Source organism: Calidris pugnax, unplaced genomic scaffold (genome assembly GCF_001431845.1).
Source record: "Calidris pugnax isolate Ruff unplaced genomic scaffold, ASM143184v1 scaffold41, whole genome shotgun sequence".
Taxonomy (NCBI): domain Eukaryota; kingdom Metazoa; phylum Chordata; class Aves; order Charadriiformes; family Scolopacidae; genus Calidris; species Calidris pugnax.
Window position 1 is genome coordinate 17,777,572 of NW_015094509.1, and position 16,899 is coordinate 17,794,470.

General features: G+C 40.6%; 1 protein-coding gene across 3 annotated transcripts in view; it reads right to left on the reverse strand.

Annotated features, from left to right (window-relative positions):
- SAMD12 (sterile alpha motif domain containing 12) overlaps positions 1–16,899 on the reverse strand; it is a 153,841-nt gene that overhangs the window by 79,147 nt on the left and 57,795 nt on the right. For all 3 annotated transcript variants that reach the window (XM_014965479.1, XM_014965480.1, XM_014965478.1), the window contains exon 4: positions 4,086–4,226. In XM_014965479.1, coding sequence (XP_014820965.1) covers positions 4,086–4,226 — 141 coding nt within the window. The remainder of the gene's footprint in view (positions 1–4,085; positions 4,227–16,899) is intronic.

Genomic DNA, 16,899 nt, shown 5'->3' on the forward strand with positions numbered 1-16,899 from the left:
GCACACACAGGTCTCTCTTTGGTCCCTTCACCCTGGCCTGGTGGGCAGGGCAGTGCTTGGTTAACGGTTGGACTTGAGGCTCTTAAGGGCCTTTTCCAACCTAAATGATTCTATGATTCTAAAAGAAGCAAATACAGTGAACAGGAACTAGCATCATGTTTCTGACAGCCTGGGAGGGCTCAGTGCCAAACAGCTCAAATTTTGATCAAGTCTGCCTTTCTCTAATATTATGAGGCTGATAATAGTGTAAAAATCCTTATAAAACGTTTCATCTGTGGGGGGTTTACTTACCACATGGACCCTCAAGGCAATGTTTCTGTTAGAAGGTTCCTTAAAAACCCAGTGAATGATCCATCACTAGAAGACATGGCTTACTTCATCTTTCCTCAGAAGATGAGATGCATCTTTGAAGGCCCTCCAGTTCCCTTCCTGGAAGAATACAGTGCTAGGATACTATAACAGGTTTTGAATGGGACTATTTCGGATATTGAAGGAAAGAAAAAAATTGGTCTTATTGTGGTTATCATTGGACACATATGTTTTTCAGTAGCTGAGCACCAGTGCAGGATGAGCAGGAAATTTACTGAAGAAATAATTTCAACGGGTATCAACAGCTGTGATGACTTTCAATGAAGCACAAAGCCTTATTCTAACACATTTTGCTAGCAGGAGAAGGGTTTTTTGAAGAAAATTTGGCACATTCTCTGGCCTGGCAGTATATTCAAGTAGCACTTTGCCCTATATGAAACTCACAGAGGAGCTTAGGAGGGGGCCCAATGTCATCTTAAATGCAGGTATCATTTAATCCAAATCCAAAATGCTTCTTAAGCTCAGCCCTATTAGCAGATTGCTGTCTATGGATCCTTTGCTCAGAATCACACATGGCACAATTCTACCACTTTGAGGACAGTCTCTTCTATGCTAGCCAAAAGCAGGACTTGCATTGAAAAATCTCAAAATAACTTCTTCTCTGTGTAGTTATGTAAGGCTTTTTTTTAAAAAATGGTCTTTCAACTCAGGCTTACTGTGGTAACAGTACAATAATGGTCTTTCCAACAGTGTGCAGCTCTCCCCAAGAGACATTGGAAGATATTTTGTCAAATTAGTTCCTCAACATCACTAAGTCTAGGGAAAAAGCACGGATCAGTAGTTGGGTCTGTGCCCTTCTACCCTAGCAGAGGTTGGAATAGCGTTTCTGCTGATAATAGCCTCAATCAGGCAGTTCTTACTCCAAAGAAAAGTCTTCCTAAAACTCAACACAAGCCTTCAATTACACAATCACACACTATTCTGGCTTTAAGATCCCCAGAACAGACTGGATGGTGTGTCCTGAATGAAGAAGAATGAAATATTTTTAAGTCATTTTCTGAAACGGGAGTAGCAAAGAATGCTAGTTCTCTATTGAGTTTTTAAAATGAGGTTGACTTTCCCTGCAGACAACAGAACACGAAAACACTTAAAATATCTGATAAGTATTACATAATGCTTTTTAAAAAACTTTCCCTGTTCACTCCAGCTTCAATTGGGGTACGAACTAAAGTCAAGTGGAAGTCTTTTTGCTGACATCAATGGGCTCTGAATTAGGACCTCATTGCTTGCAACCCAGCTTGTGTGCTAAATTAATTCAGAAAGGAGTTTTAATGGCTTCTTTCGCCTAACGATCTCCCGGGTTGTGCACTGAGAGACAGGGGGCTTTTTTCCCCTCTTTTTCGAGGACATTTTGGAGGACAGCAAAGCACAATGTAGCAATAGCTACACTGTGACCTGCATTTTGCAAGTGGAATTTCCAAAAGGCTGGAACTGCTGGCATGCAAATGTGTTACTTTTCAGAGAAAAAATGTTCTCCAAAACAGAAAAGCACTTACAGAAAGCTATTCTAGTACCAACCTAGATTGGGAACGTATAAACCGTAACAAGAAATGGGTGGACACACTTTGAAGAAACTGGGCAAGGAGACAGAATCCGTTTCAGAGAACAACTGCCAGCACACAGCTTTACAGTCTGCACCATAGCTGAGAAATGGTATCTTAACTGTAGCACTTCAAAACAAGCACTTTCAACAGACACACACTCCAGCTTGGTGTAAGTGCGGTGATAGGGGACAGGAATACTGCTGCCATCCACTGTCCCCCTGCTCTGGGACCACAGGATTAACACAGCTCTGCTGCACAGGGGAAGGTTTTACGGACTGTTGTGCTGCCCCACAACTTCAGCTCTATTTAAGAAGGATGGAGTAGAGTCGAAGGGCAGCGCAATGGCCAGCACCATTGTGGGGGGAGACAGCAGAAGCTGCAGACCACCATTTTTTGAAAGCTTGTGCTGGCTTTCATAAAACGTAGGATGGCATGCCTTTATACGAATGGACTAAACAACAACGTTCTCTCTACATGGCAGAGACATTAAACAGACATCCACACATCTATTACTAGCCTGTCCTTCATAGTCCAGCATGTGTTTATAATGAATAAACTCTTACCAAAGTTCAAAAGTGCATGCTCAGCCGCATGGGCCATCTCAAAGGATGCTGCCCTGAATTCCTTGAAATGGCAGTCGCTACTGTCTGACTGATCAAGATTCACCCAGCAGTTGATGTCCCCAGAGGAGCACCAGAGAGAAACAATAAAGGAGATGCCTGGAAACACATAGTCCTCAATGCCAAATAGATTTCTTCATAAACCTGTATCTGGATTGCAGTGATCAACTGACCCAAATTTATAGCTAGTGGGTCTTCGTTGTCCCATATCAATAAAATCCCAACTTCTGTAAGCAGACCTAAAATAGTGATGGTTGGTGACCAGAACTTTGCAGTTTGGCAGTCTCTCAAGTACCACTCCAGATGTAGGTGAAGAGAGAACCCAGCCAACACTGAAGAAAAGGACATACAAATAATGGGTGAAAGCCTGAATGGAGGAGGAGAAAAGACAGAGCTCTAACCATCTGGGGAAGACAGCGATGCTTCAGCATGTGCACTGCTTTTGACACGGCACAAGATGAGGTGAGGTCATACTCACAGGCCATGGCAAAATGAAGGAGGCCTAAAGCTCCTCAGCACAATCCACATGACACTAAGCCCAAAGGAACAATTCAATTGAGACATTGGCTCTTTCAGATAAAATGCAGCTTACTCTACTAATCAGAGAGTTTTTCCCCAAACACAGTGAGCAAGTCTCAATCAGGAACACAATGCCATGTGTGAAGGACATTTTGTTAAAAATACACTGCATGTACTGAAGAAGTCTATTTTTTCATATGATGTGACATGTAACGGGCACTGAACCAAAACACCACAGAAGTATGCGATTGATGCTATCTCACTGGACTGCCAAACAACATTTAACATTGAGAAAGTATTGCAAATATATACTAGAGGTTGTCTACATTTTACTTTACACTGTTACCAATGATTGCTTTTCTTCCATGTTACCACTGTTGTTAAAAAGCCTAAATCTAGAGCTAATAACACAAGTCATTATAAACCGTCTTAGCCTCATTTGGAAAATATGTAGGAGCTTCTTGTTACTCCTTCTTCCCTGTCTTCTAATCATGATCTCCATATTGAGCCCAGTTTTCTGTTTTCTTAGCAGCATAAATTAGAAGCAACTCTATTCAAGTCAATAAAATTACTCCAACATGAAAAAGGAATCAGCCATCTGCAAAAAACAGGGTCTAACAGGTAATTTTCCACTGACAGCTCTTACCATAAAACAGGTTACAGAGATTAGTCTTTTATCCGACACTGAAAGTAAACAATTAATGCAAAAATGTACAACGTCTGTAAAGACAGCATGTTCACTACGTGTGCCCTTTATATGTAATTATTTTCATCCTAGTAAGCAGACAGCTAAGTAAGACTACCATCAAGCTGTAGATGGAGCCTATTCATCATGCAAAACATGCAGCTGAACATCTCTATTTACTTATGCATTATTTTACCTTTTGTTCCCAGCTTGGAAAGCATGTGGAATCTATGAGACATTTTCACGCATCATGTCTTGTGGGAGAACGTCAAGTCACCTTTTATGCCCTCAAGCAAACTTCTCCTTCCTGATCTCAATAACTGTCCAAATCAAAATTATTTTTCATACCTTGTGTAAGCAGCTGGAGGTTTCTGACTTCTTCTCTCACCTTCAGCTGAAGGACTTGCTGCAGAATGTGCTGTCGCAGGCTTTCCTGGGCAATGCCCATTCGTTCAAGCTTTTTGTCAGTAAGTCTCAGCAAAGCACGGCCTGGATGCAAAAGTTAAAAAAAAAAAATCACCCAAGGATTTCCACTAATGCGATATTCTCACTCTGACAGGTTAATTTGCTACAGCAAAAAATTCCCAGACCTGAAATACCTCAGTCTGAGAAGACATTGTTTCATTGGTTAGGTACTTGCTTACTGTCAGCCATCTATGTTCCACTCCTCCCTTTTCATTTTATATATTGTTTTGATGCTTTGTGAGACACTTAGGCATGTAAAATAGGTATCTTGTGCCATTTTGACAACGAATTGCTATTCTTGAATGTCAGCTGGTCTCCCAGAGGTAAGATATCTCCCATAAGTCTACAATTCATCCAGGTGTCTAAATAAACCCTCATCTATTCTCAAGCATCTAAATTACTGTCAAGAAACCACCAGTGAAGGTGAATGTGACCAATTTAATCAATTTAAGATATACTCAGGATTAATATTGTAGCAATTCAGATATGTCTGCAGTGTAAGAGCACTGTTTCATAGGAGAACCTGTACTTTGTGGTCCAGCTCTTCAAATCCTTCTAAACAGTGACCTATCACAGCAAAACAGAAAAGTCAAAGATTTCCCTTCACATGAGCAGTTATATCTAAACCCTTCCTGAAAAAGATGTTTGCGCAACCATAAAAAAACATGTGCCCAACTATAAGGAGCCTATGGTCTTTTCAGGCAATCCCTCCCAGTTCGTGCCTTATCTTTACCAGTAGTGTTGAACAACAGTCCCACGCGGACTTTAGGCATTAAAATATCACACACTACCCAGATTGTGCTAGTGGAACTCTGACTCCATCTTTTGGGCATCTCTATGCTACAAGCAACCAGGAGGAAGACAGCACACTGGCTGAGCCAACGCTAAGGAAGTATTTGGACCAAGCAGAGAACTAAAGCATCAAGCAAAGCTTTACCTTAGGAAGAAAACCAAAACTTACTTTCTTTGGTCTTCACCACTGCTGTGAGGTAGTAGAGGGAGGGATGCCCTGCAGCCCTCTACTGACCTTTGATTCCCAGTATACACATTTGCTGTCCAAAGGTGCCCTTGCCAATAGCGGCAAATCACACTGGAGCTACACTGATACCACCTTGGAAAATGAGGTGTTGTTTGATTCACTTTTTTTAAACAGACTCAACTTTTTACCTCCTCTAGTTCTGGCTGTAAGTGCTTTTAAATTATTAAAAATCTCTTCTTTGATTTCTCAGGCTTTATTCTGAAACCAGGAGACGATAGCAAAGAGCATGTTACTCCCTCTGCAACACAGCAGCCTCTGTGCTACCATTACTGTGGCTCTTGGATGAATGGTACAATTTAGCTCATCATAAAGTGTTACTCAACACAGCAAGATAAGGCCCTTATTCAATCTCTTTCCTTACAAAACAGCAATGAGTACAGAATTTTTCTGATTATTTTAATTAAAAAATTTAAGATAAATGCCAAGAATTTCAAGGGGAGCATAATATTTGCCCCAAACCAAGCAGTTAGCGGTATAGCCTTCACTAACTGCTAGATTTCTCTCACAAGCAGTTCTGTGAAGCGGTTGGTGAGATCTTGATACAATGCAATGTAAAATACTGGGATATTACTATGAACAAAGCAAGATGTTATTGATCAGATAAAAAATGACAGAGTCCATACATTTTCTTCCTCCCATGTCTCTCAAGCGCTACATGCTACAGAGGATGACCTTTTGATTAGGGAAACTTCCTTTGAAATCATAAACAAGAAGAATTCTATGGGTTAATGTAATAACAAAATATGGAAATTAGTCTCTTACAGATCAATGCCAGCTGTCCAATTCCTCTGGTAATACAGATAGTAGTAATGACTTCAATTTTTATATCATCTTATCACACTAAAACATCTTAAAGCAATTTATAAAGGATGTACAGCAGTCCAAGACTATGGTCTGTAATGTCAATCTAGCAACTGAAAGCCAACCAAAAATAAACAAGTCATCAGTTTAAAGAGTGCCAACACGCATGTCATCTTAGGGCAGGGAGTCAGCAACTGTAATAAGAAAGGACAGACAGAGGCCATGCATCTCATCCAGTGCCCTCCACCTCTTTTTGGCCATGGATATAGTCATTAGTCTTTACTTCCTCTGGGCAACTCTTTATTTCATATTCAAATTGGTTTTCTACCCCAGTCACCGCCTTTGGAACTCCAGTGTGCACAAAACAGAGACATCTCTTTTCAACTCCTGGCACTGCCAGTTCCTCTGCAGCTTAGGCTCAAAGCACAATGCCATTGGAAAAAATTGTCTTTGACTCATACTATCTGCAGCAGCTTGCACCAGCTGCCTTAAATTAACTATTTCTTGCACCAAATCCAATGTGACACGTTGAGGCAGTGATGAGGCGAGAAGGCAAACATCCAAATGTGGCATTTCAAGAATGCAGTAAGTGACCCGAACTAAAGAAAATTCAATCCTCCCCATACTTTCTTCCCTCTCAACACTCAGAACAACAACATCCAAGGCAGAACTGGAATAATTATTTACTCTGGTACTAAGTCATGCTTTTTAAAAGATACCTCTAATGCCTCCATCCTCACCAAAGCCAATTAGTTACTAAGGCCAAGGTCCTAACAATCAGTTAATGATTTCAGATGCTCTACTGTCTTGCTTCCTATACTGTACATATCTGAAAGAGTTATCATTTGGTGCTAGGAAGTCTGTAAGGGTTATTGAGCATTGATACCATTGTCCAGAGAGGTTGTGGAGTCTCCGTCTTTGGAAACATTCAAAACCTGACTAACAAGGTTCTGAGCAACCTGCTGTAGTTGCCCCTGCTTTGAATAGGGGGTGAGACTAGGTGATCACCAGAGGTGCCTTCCAACATCAGCTGTTCAGTGATTCTGTGAAACTACCTGCACCAAGGATCTCAAGATTTCTTAGAAAAAGAGAATATTAACTAAGGAAATGAATAAGCATACACAAAAGACAGTCATTATGGCAAGTACCACAGTTAAAACAGAGAAACAGCTATCCAGTAAAAATCAGCGAGAGATTTTTAATTTTCAGAGTGCTGGATAGAACATACTATCAAGACCAGAAGATGTAACAAATGTAACATTTTCTAAGAGTGTACACTGATCTTTGCTAAGACACAAACAACAGAACTTTACATATATCTCAGGATAATCTCCCAACGCTACAGAACTGGCACTATCTCTTGGATGTAGCAGCTACCTGCATAAACGAGACCAGGAGAATTTTTTCAAAAGCACCTTGACCATCAGAACCACAAAGACCGCAGTCACAAACACGTAGGCCTTGGCTCTAGCTAATCCAAGGCTGGAAACCAAATGCTTTAAAAACATCCCCACAACTCCCCCAGTATCTGTACGCGTCTTTTAGCACCTACACCCCAGCCCTCTCATACTCAGGACAGATCAGCCGTGGAATGTTCTGAGACACCCCGAGGCCAGACACAGACTATAAAATACTTTCCAGCTTAATAATGGATTGATGGCCTAATTTTTTCTAATATGACTTAGCTGCTGCAGATCTCATTTGATCAAGCTGGGATTAGATGAAAATTTGAATGGAGGGAGAAACACTGCATGCCACAGAACATTAATGTGAGTATAAGCATTGGCCCAATGCGGTTGGCATTGGCCCTAGAGCAAGGAATGTGGCAGAAAGACTCGTACCTCTCTGCGCTGGTCCCCCCTGCGGCTCTTCTCCCCGAGCCTGTGAAGCTGCACCAGCAGCCAGTTCACAGACATCTAGAGGGACACCAGGTGAGAAGCCTTGGAAATACTCTTGTAATGAGGGTGAATGAACAGGTAAGAAAGGACTTGTTAAATGTGTACATAAAGAACTGAAGAAATACAGGGAAATGAGAGCAGATAGTTAGTAAGAGGCTGGTCTCAGACAAAAACATGAAGAAAACTATGACTAATTTAAAGTTGATGAAAAAGATAAACCACTAGTGGGAACAAATGATGTGTGCAAAATATGGCGGAGGAAGGTGATCTTATCTGCTGAGTATAATACAATAGGTATACCTGAATATCAAGACAAGATATTCAGTTTACTTACCCTGGGGCACAGAATCTAGTAAAGAATGAAGAGGGTGAAGAACACAAGGACACTAAAAAAATGCCCTAATGCCAGACCAACAGTTCACCCAGCCCTAATTCAGAGTGGCAGGAGGAGAAATATTTTGGGAGAACTATTGGGAGAGCTACTTTCTGAAGTCATTCCCTTTGCACCATGCTAGCATCCAGAACTGTTATACTACGGGTATTAGACATTACAGAATTTTTACTTATTGTCCTGATGTCCATACATTTGTCTTTTTGATTTTTCTGATATTGTCTGCCTCTGCAGCCTCCTGGGGTAGCAAATTCCAGAAGCTCCCTGCCCAGTTTTGTCTGGTTTATTTTGATTTCTTACTAATGGCTTCAAGCGTTCTCTATTTCTTGCAGTGCAATATTTGGTTAACAGTTCAACATTCAGCTTATCTGTTGCTTTCATGATTTATAAACTTCAGTCATATGCCTTTTGATCATATTTCTGGATGGATCCAGCTGACAAACCTAGAAAAACAGGAACATGGGACTCACTAAGCCCCTAAATTATACAAGATGAAAACTTTTTCAAGTTTATACTTAAATGCTGAAACACCATCTTAAATTGTTCTTGGCATGACAGGATATTCTTACTTAATTGACAGTAATGTGCTTTGCTAGGTTAGAGGTAGAACAATTTCATACATACTGCTTTTGTATTTACCTCTTTAGTTCCACAAACACATTCACAATTCTAGTTCAGTGGGTTTTTCTACTTCAAATAGTCTGATCACATCTTTGCTCTTGCTTATATAGGCTGATTGTTGGCTTCTCTTCACTTCACTGCTTAAAAACCAGCCTCCTAGGACTTATCAAGTAAGAAATTTCCATGGCAGAGACACAGACATGAATATCATTGTTCAGGTGCTGGTGAGACACAAGTATAAAATTATCATATACTCAGGGAAGAAGAATTCAAACAAGAACAGGCAAAGAGAGAGGGTATGACTTCATGGTGAGGAATGGTGAAATTATGAGAGGACGTGAGAAAGGAAAAGTCACTTAAAGAATGAGAACAGCCTCATGAGGGCAGTGGAGGGAGATGAACATTGGGCAAAGAAAATAACTATTTTAGGAACTATGTTGAAAAGAGAACAAATGGATATGAATACAATTGAGGACGCTGGGTTCAGAAACATCTTGTAAAAGAGGAAGCACAAACTGGAAATCAATGATGTTTTCAGAACAAACTTGATATGACTTCATGACGCTGTTCTTGATAACCCATCAGATCTTCTGCAGTCCTAGATTTTCTGCTTTCCACGTGAAAATTTACAAGCATGTCTCTCCTCCTCATGTCAGTCTCCTCACTAGTCAACCAGACACATCAGCCACTTTGTCATCAATGCCTTGTGGCAAATCTGTAGCTTTTCTTGCAAAAGCAGTTAGATCAGGCTCATTTTATTAATCATTTTAGCCATAAGACTGGTGCAGACTCTTGGTAAACTGCAGCTTGCATTACCACCCTCTGTGCTCCACTTCAGCTGTCTAATATCTCACTAATCAGATGAGACTCACTTGCTTCAGAAGTAAAAATGGATTCATTTTCCTCAGACTCACCATAGCAGCAAACGCGTTATTGAACTACCTACCAGCATAACGGCCGCTGCCAGCCTGGGCGAAGCAGAATTAGCTCCCAGAATTGCTGTTGGTAGCTGCCTGGTACTTCTAACACGGTGAGCAACCCTCAGCTGGGGACCAACTTAGACAGATAAGGGACACAAGGGATACTGGTATGGAAATAAAGCAGAGGGAACAATAGTTTCTAATGATAGGGAGTAGAAGGAGCAAACAAGACTATTTAACTTTGATGAATATTAGAGATCTCCAACTGAGGAAGTTCTCTAACATGAGAGCCAGCATTCTTGTGGTTTCTCATCCTGTTATCTAACGCAGCAAACCTCCATGGAGCTGTAGGAATTACTTTCTGGTAAGTCACAGGAATGGGAGAGGCCCATGACTCCAGTATGGCTCCAGTGGAAGCACAGGAAAGCACAGCAAGGCGTTTGCTTGTGTATCAAATTAGCTTTGGACACGCCTTTATATGTTAACATGATCAAAGAAGAATAAGATGATTTTCTGGCTCTTTCTCTTTCATTATTTGCTGGATCTGGATGAGACTTGCTCTACAGCAAAGTTTCTCAAAGAAAACACTGTCACAGTAGTCAATTAATGTCTTATTAAATTCAAAAAAACAACTATGTAAACAAAGGCACTTTTGGAACATTATCTACATCCTCTGTCTTCACATCATGTCTGTTTATAGTTCTGACATGAGGAAGCGATGACTATTGTTAACGCTGCCAATAAAGCTACAATAAAACCAGTTTATTTCCATAAACCTCCTCTCAGGTCGCAGTTCTCTTGTACCTTTCTGCCCTTCCTCCACGCTTCTGAACCACAAGCACAAACAGGATATGAAAGACAAATAACACAACCTTTAACTTAGCTGCATTTTCAAATACAAAATTAGCAACAACCAAGACATTATTTTGTTTCTGGTTTTGACAAACTTATTAAGTGATCAGTAATACATCTGTGAAGCTATTTAACTTGGCATAGCTATTTAGTTTGGCGTAACTTCCTCTCTCCTTAGTGCTGCCTTCATCAATTCTCTCCATATTCCATCAAATAATGCTGTCATTTTCTATTCTCTCAATTCTGACACAGTCCTTTGAGCTATATACCTCCTGCGTCACAACAGTCTCCAAAAATGGACCAAGTTAGGAGATGTCCTTCTGGCACTCAGTTTTTCCCTGACTCTTCCCAATGACCAAACCCAGCAAGTGACCCCTGGCTGCTTCTCCCCGGCCACCACTACCTTTGGGGCTCCTACACCCTGCTACACAGGCTCAAGCACATCCATCTGCTCAGTCACAATGATATTAGATTTATGCTATTGAAAGGAAACAAACCTGCACTAATGGTGAAGTCATGTAAAAATACTGAAAGACAGTGAGTTAACAGAACATGGATCTTGGATATTCATTTTAGGAACTGTGGTAGACTTGGCAGTGCTAGACTAATGGTTGGACTTGATGATATCAAAGGTCTTTTCCAACCTAAATAATTCTATGATTTTAAGTCCACCGCAAAACCACCTCCCTCAGCACCTCATCTACACATCTTTTAAATACCTCCAGGGATGGCGATTCCACCACTTCCCTGGGCAGCCTGTTCCAGTGCTTGACAACCCTTTCGGTGAAGAATTTTTTCCTAATATCCAACCTAAACCTCCTCTGGCGTAACTTGAGGCCATTTCCTCTTGTCCCATTGCTTGTTACTTGGGAGAAGAGACCAATCCCCACCTGGCTACAGCCTCCTTTCAGGCCACCTGGGCACACTGCTGGCTCATATTCAGCTGGCTGTAGACCAACACCCGCAGGACCTTTTCTGCCAGGCAGCTTTCCAGCTACTCTTCCCCAAGCCTGTAGCACTGCATGGAGTTGGTGTGACCCAGGTGTAGGACCCAGCACTTGACCTTACTGAACTTCATATCATTGGCCTCGGCCCATCCATCCAGTCTGTTCAGATCCCCCTCAAGCAGATCAATGCTCCCACCCAATTTGGTGTCATCTGCAAACTTACTGAGGGTACACTCAGTCCCCTTGTCCAGGTTGTTGATACAGATATTAAACAGAACTGTTGCAGATATGTAACAGCCTTAGTTACCAAATTTTGAACTAATTACTCTAGTGTCTAATGATTTACAAATGCATTCCAAAATAATTTTCTTCTATGACAATATTGGTTTTATACAGAGAAGGGAAGGGGTTAATGAGAAATTGTGCATCGTGATTACTGTAAGTGGTTCAGTAAGTAATTTACTGTACTGATGGGAACTATATTGATTCCTTACAAGTCTTGAGTAAAAGACTGTTAGACAGTCCTGTTTTTCAGCTGAACATATTCAGGACCTGATGATTTTAATAGGAGGAAATAGTAATAACTTGAATTCCCCTCTGAAATATAAATTCAGGCACAAATCATATTACGCCACATTTCAAATGTACTGTAAAATGTGAGACAACCATTTTTAGTGCTCTCAGGAAGGACCCGATAGGACCCACAAAGTAAATTAAGGATAAATGTAAACCTTTAGCAGGCAGTCTATAAATCCACATTGCTTGTTGTATATACATTTGTTGACCTACTTCCTGGACATACAAAATTATATATTATCTACAGCTATATATAAAGATACAAAGATATATAATAAAGGACTTCTATTATATTGCACATCGTATTTTTTAAGAAACAAAATCCAAGACTATTGCTTACTGGTACCTGTGTGTAGGATTTATGTTCCCCCTATTCAAATAAACAACCTCAAGGTCTTTTTTGTTTGTGATGGAGTGAGTGAATCTGTCAACACCTTTGATTTTGTCCACCATCAGCAGGACATACAGTTCTTCAATTCCTAGTTAATCTGATGTTGCTCAGTGTGCAACCCATTATGCATTACTTATCCCATTTCTTTATTAATTAAAAAAAAAAATAAAATCACATTACATCATGCCCGCTGGCAAAACTCCTGTTAATTTATTCTGGGGTAAACACACATTCATATTTTACAATGCACAGCTTCTACACAGAACAGATTAGGAAAGGGAAAGCCAATTTGGAAAGCATTAAAATTGACTGAAGTCTTTACAGCAAACTCAAACAAGAGCCTTTCCTGTAACTCCTAATGGTGGACCTTACCAAAATCAGTTTTCTTCCAGAAAAAGAATCACTTATCACCACAAGAAAAATAATCACACACACACACACAAAAAAACCCCCTAACATTCATTCTTGAAGTGCCCAACCCAACTAGAACCAGGAAATCCTTGAAATCACACAGAAGACTGTCTTACCTTCTGACATTTCTAAAGCAAAAGGAGTTCTGCCTAGAAATAAAACCGGTTTGTGTAACCAGCAAAGGGGGCAAGCCCCACAAAGCACACATGTGAATTCAAAAAAGCTGCCATTTAATTGAGGAAGAACAGCTGCTCCTATCACAGACAAATGTAGCCACTGAGATCTTTGAACTGTACTGGTATGAAACACTCCTGTGGCTGAGGACCAGGCTCCGGGAGCCTGCCTCCCCCATCCAAGGGACAGCAATTGTCAGTAAATACTGCTGCTTGCTCTAATTTGCTACTAATCAATCCAATCAATAACCCAAAGATGCTACGCCACAAAATACACACCAAGGACACAATTCTTCAGTATGCAAAACATGGAAGGATGAGGAAAGACAGATCATTTATATGCAATATCTTTCATGTTTTTGCAACGCCTCAGAAAGAAATCTTGGGGGCCACCTCACTCGTTCTGCAATGCTGAGGAAGGCCATCCTTTCTGCCTTCTGATGACTCTAACCATCGTATGTCATTCAGGCAAAAACCTACACAAAAAAGTAGTATTTGGAATACATTTAATTCATTTTCAGAGTTTCTTTTAATGCCAAACTTGTGGGAAGCAAGGAGGCCCGACATAATGTGACCAGACAGCTTACTGTACTGCATTACAAAAGCTCTGTGGGTCATTATAAGTTCCAGCAGACCAGAATTTGAGATCTTACATTTTCTAGTAAGATTTTCCAAAACCTGCTTTCTTTAAAAAAAGGCAAAATTAAAATTTTATTAAATATTAAAATAAGCTTTCACATCCCAGTGCTGAGGTACATACAGTACTACAACATTTCCCAATCTCTACCCCTACCTCCCTCCTGCTCCACACTGTTATCTCCAAGCAGCTTTCAGTGGTGCCTTCTTCCATGCCTGTACCAGCTTTACCCTTCATTTTTTAATAAAAAATGAAATCGAGAAAGGTTTTGTGTTAATATTCATAATGTTCATAATTCATGTTAATAAAAATGGAAAATTAAAAGCAGCATGCTCATAGGTTAAGCACCACAGACTGCTTCAACTCTCCTGACCTCAAGGAAGGATCAGACGCGTTTCTCCTGATGCACTTTTTGCTCTACCATTTCTCTTTGACAGCTTTAACTAGAAGCCTGGCACCTGTCAGGCTGCACACACCACCTCTGATGGACCCTTAACTTACAGTTCATGCTGCCCATTTCGTAACCTATTGTTATAAAATAATAATGTAATTAAATTTTCCAATTGTAAGAATCAGCTCTACTCAATGATATGCACAGTCCTACAGATACAGACACACCACAGGTACAGCTGCATTGCTGGTGCAGTGATGCAACAAACTTTCCAGAGCTCCTCTGCATTTCTTCCAGCCTTTATTATTGTAGCTGGAAGAAGAATCAGGACATAAGGATTTTATTCTGCTGGCCTATTCCTCCTATTTAATACTTAACCAACTGTGGGAACTATAAATTAAACTTTTTCTCTTTCAGAGAGTCTGCATCACTTCAGAATAGCAGAAAAACATTGTATTATCTACAAATTTTCAGCTACATCTTGTTTTTAAGGAAGAGTACATAGAGAGGATGCATTTAAACACATTACATGATCCACCTTTAAGTCTTTTTGTTAAAGAGGCAATGAATTGAACAAACACTAATCAACCAATAAAATCAGATTAGAGAAGAAGCAGCAACTGTGGCTAGTGAATGTATTATAACCCTTAACAACAATTTGCATATAATAATTTATACAGGGGAAGAAGACTGGAAAGTATCATCACAGAAATCACCTACGGCAATACTGAAGACTAGCTCCCTAAGCAGACCAGAAGAGCAGACGACAGACTGTGTACACACAGTGCTTTTACTTACAGAATGTGCATTAGGTATCAGTGGCACAATGGTTCAGTCTAGGGCCAGACACTTTCCTGGTGCAAAGAGTGACTGTTCTGGTTCAATGAAGATACATCTGTTCATATCAGAGCTCAGACACAAAATCATTTACTGACTACTAATACTGAGCCACAGATTCAATTCTTAGAATCATAGGATCAGAGAGCAGTTTGGGTTGGAAGGGACCTTCAAAGATCATCTAGTCCAACCCCCTGCAATGAGCAGGGACATCTTCCATTGGATCATAGTGTGGGAAGAGAGGTTTCCAGTGAACATCAACCACAAGATTCCCTTGGCTGCCTTGGTCTCTAAATTCTTACCTACAAGCTTTCAACCTGCTCATGGCTATTCTTCAGAGACAGCTCTTCATGTTCTCTCCATTTCTTGATGTGGAGGACAATGTTTCCACCCCTTCTTTCTCACCTGTCCCTTCTGAACAGCCTGTAGACACTGATAGCTGCACTCCAGTCACAGGGCTCATCCCACCAAGTTTCAGTAACGGCAAATAGGTCATAGCTTTCTAGCAGCACGGTGGCTTCTAGCTCCTCCTGTTTATTGCCCATGTTGTGTGCATTGGTGTAGAGGCACTTCAGCTGGGCTGTTGGCCGTGTCAGTTTCTTAGAGGAACACCCCTTAATTCCTTTGAGGTATTTCACAGGTGTTTCCAGTCAAGTACTAAATTGTTTATCTTCATCTCCATTTGTTAGCTTGGATTCAGTCCTCAATACAAAAGCCAAATCATTTTAGGGTTAGTTTCTAACGCAGTTTTGGTTATGCACAAAATACAATTTGTTGTGTCTACATAATAAATAAACATTTAGGCTTAGCACCCTTTCTTACTTGTAGATGCATGTCTTGTGAAACTCCAGCAAATAACAATATTCATGTAGCAAGATCTGAATAGCAGCAATACAAACGCAAAAATAGATACAAAAAAATTATTTACTTTATCTCCCAGTGTATAATTAAAATTCTAAAACAAATATCCTAATCTGTAAATACTCTTTGCTCAATTCACTTATATTTCTTCTGTAATGTTCTCCTATGAGTCCTCATGATACACATTTTGCTTCATTTTCCTCACCAGTGTTTTACTGTTTTCTTCCCACTGGAACAAGTTATTTTCTGCAGATTTCTCAGACTGCAAAGCTTCCCTGGTTAAGGAAAATGTGCACTATGTGAGCACTGGCAGTGTGAAGTCCTGTCAATACCCCAGAAGTAAATCAGCTGGATGGTAAGTAGGATCACAGCTGTCTATAGATTGAAGTATCAGCTACAAATCCTTCAGCACAGTTGCATAAGAAGTTGATTTAAATCAAGTTATTTCTAGCCTGCTCCCAAGCAATTTTCTGATGACCTTTGAAGACAGGTGGGCCAAGATTCTTTCTGCAACATACAGTGAGCCACGGGCACTCCCAGGCATGTCCTCAGGACCCCGTATCTGCTCTCAGCAGCCAGGTGCTACTTAAATGATAACGAGGAGATTGCATAAGGTCCATTCATAGTAGCGTAGGAAACAATTGTTATTCAGCTAGTAAGAAAAGGATCTGGCATCCTGGTGGATACCAAGTTGAACATAAGCTAGCAATGTGTCCTTGCAACAAAGGAGGCCAACAGGCTCCTGGGCTGCAGTAGGGCAGGATGATTCCAGCAGGAGGAGGGAGGTGATACTTCCCCTCTACTTGACCCTGATGAGGCTACATCTGAACTACTGTGACCAGTTCTGGGATCCTCAGTACAAGAGATATGGACATACCAGAACAAGTCCGGCAAAGGCCTATGAAGACAATTAATGGATTGGAGCATCTGTCGGATAGGAAAGGCTGAGAG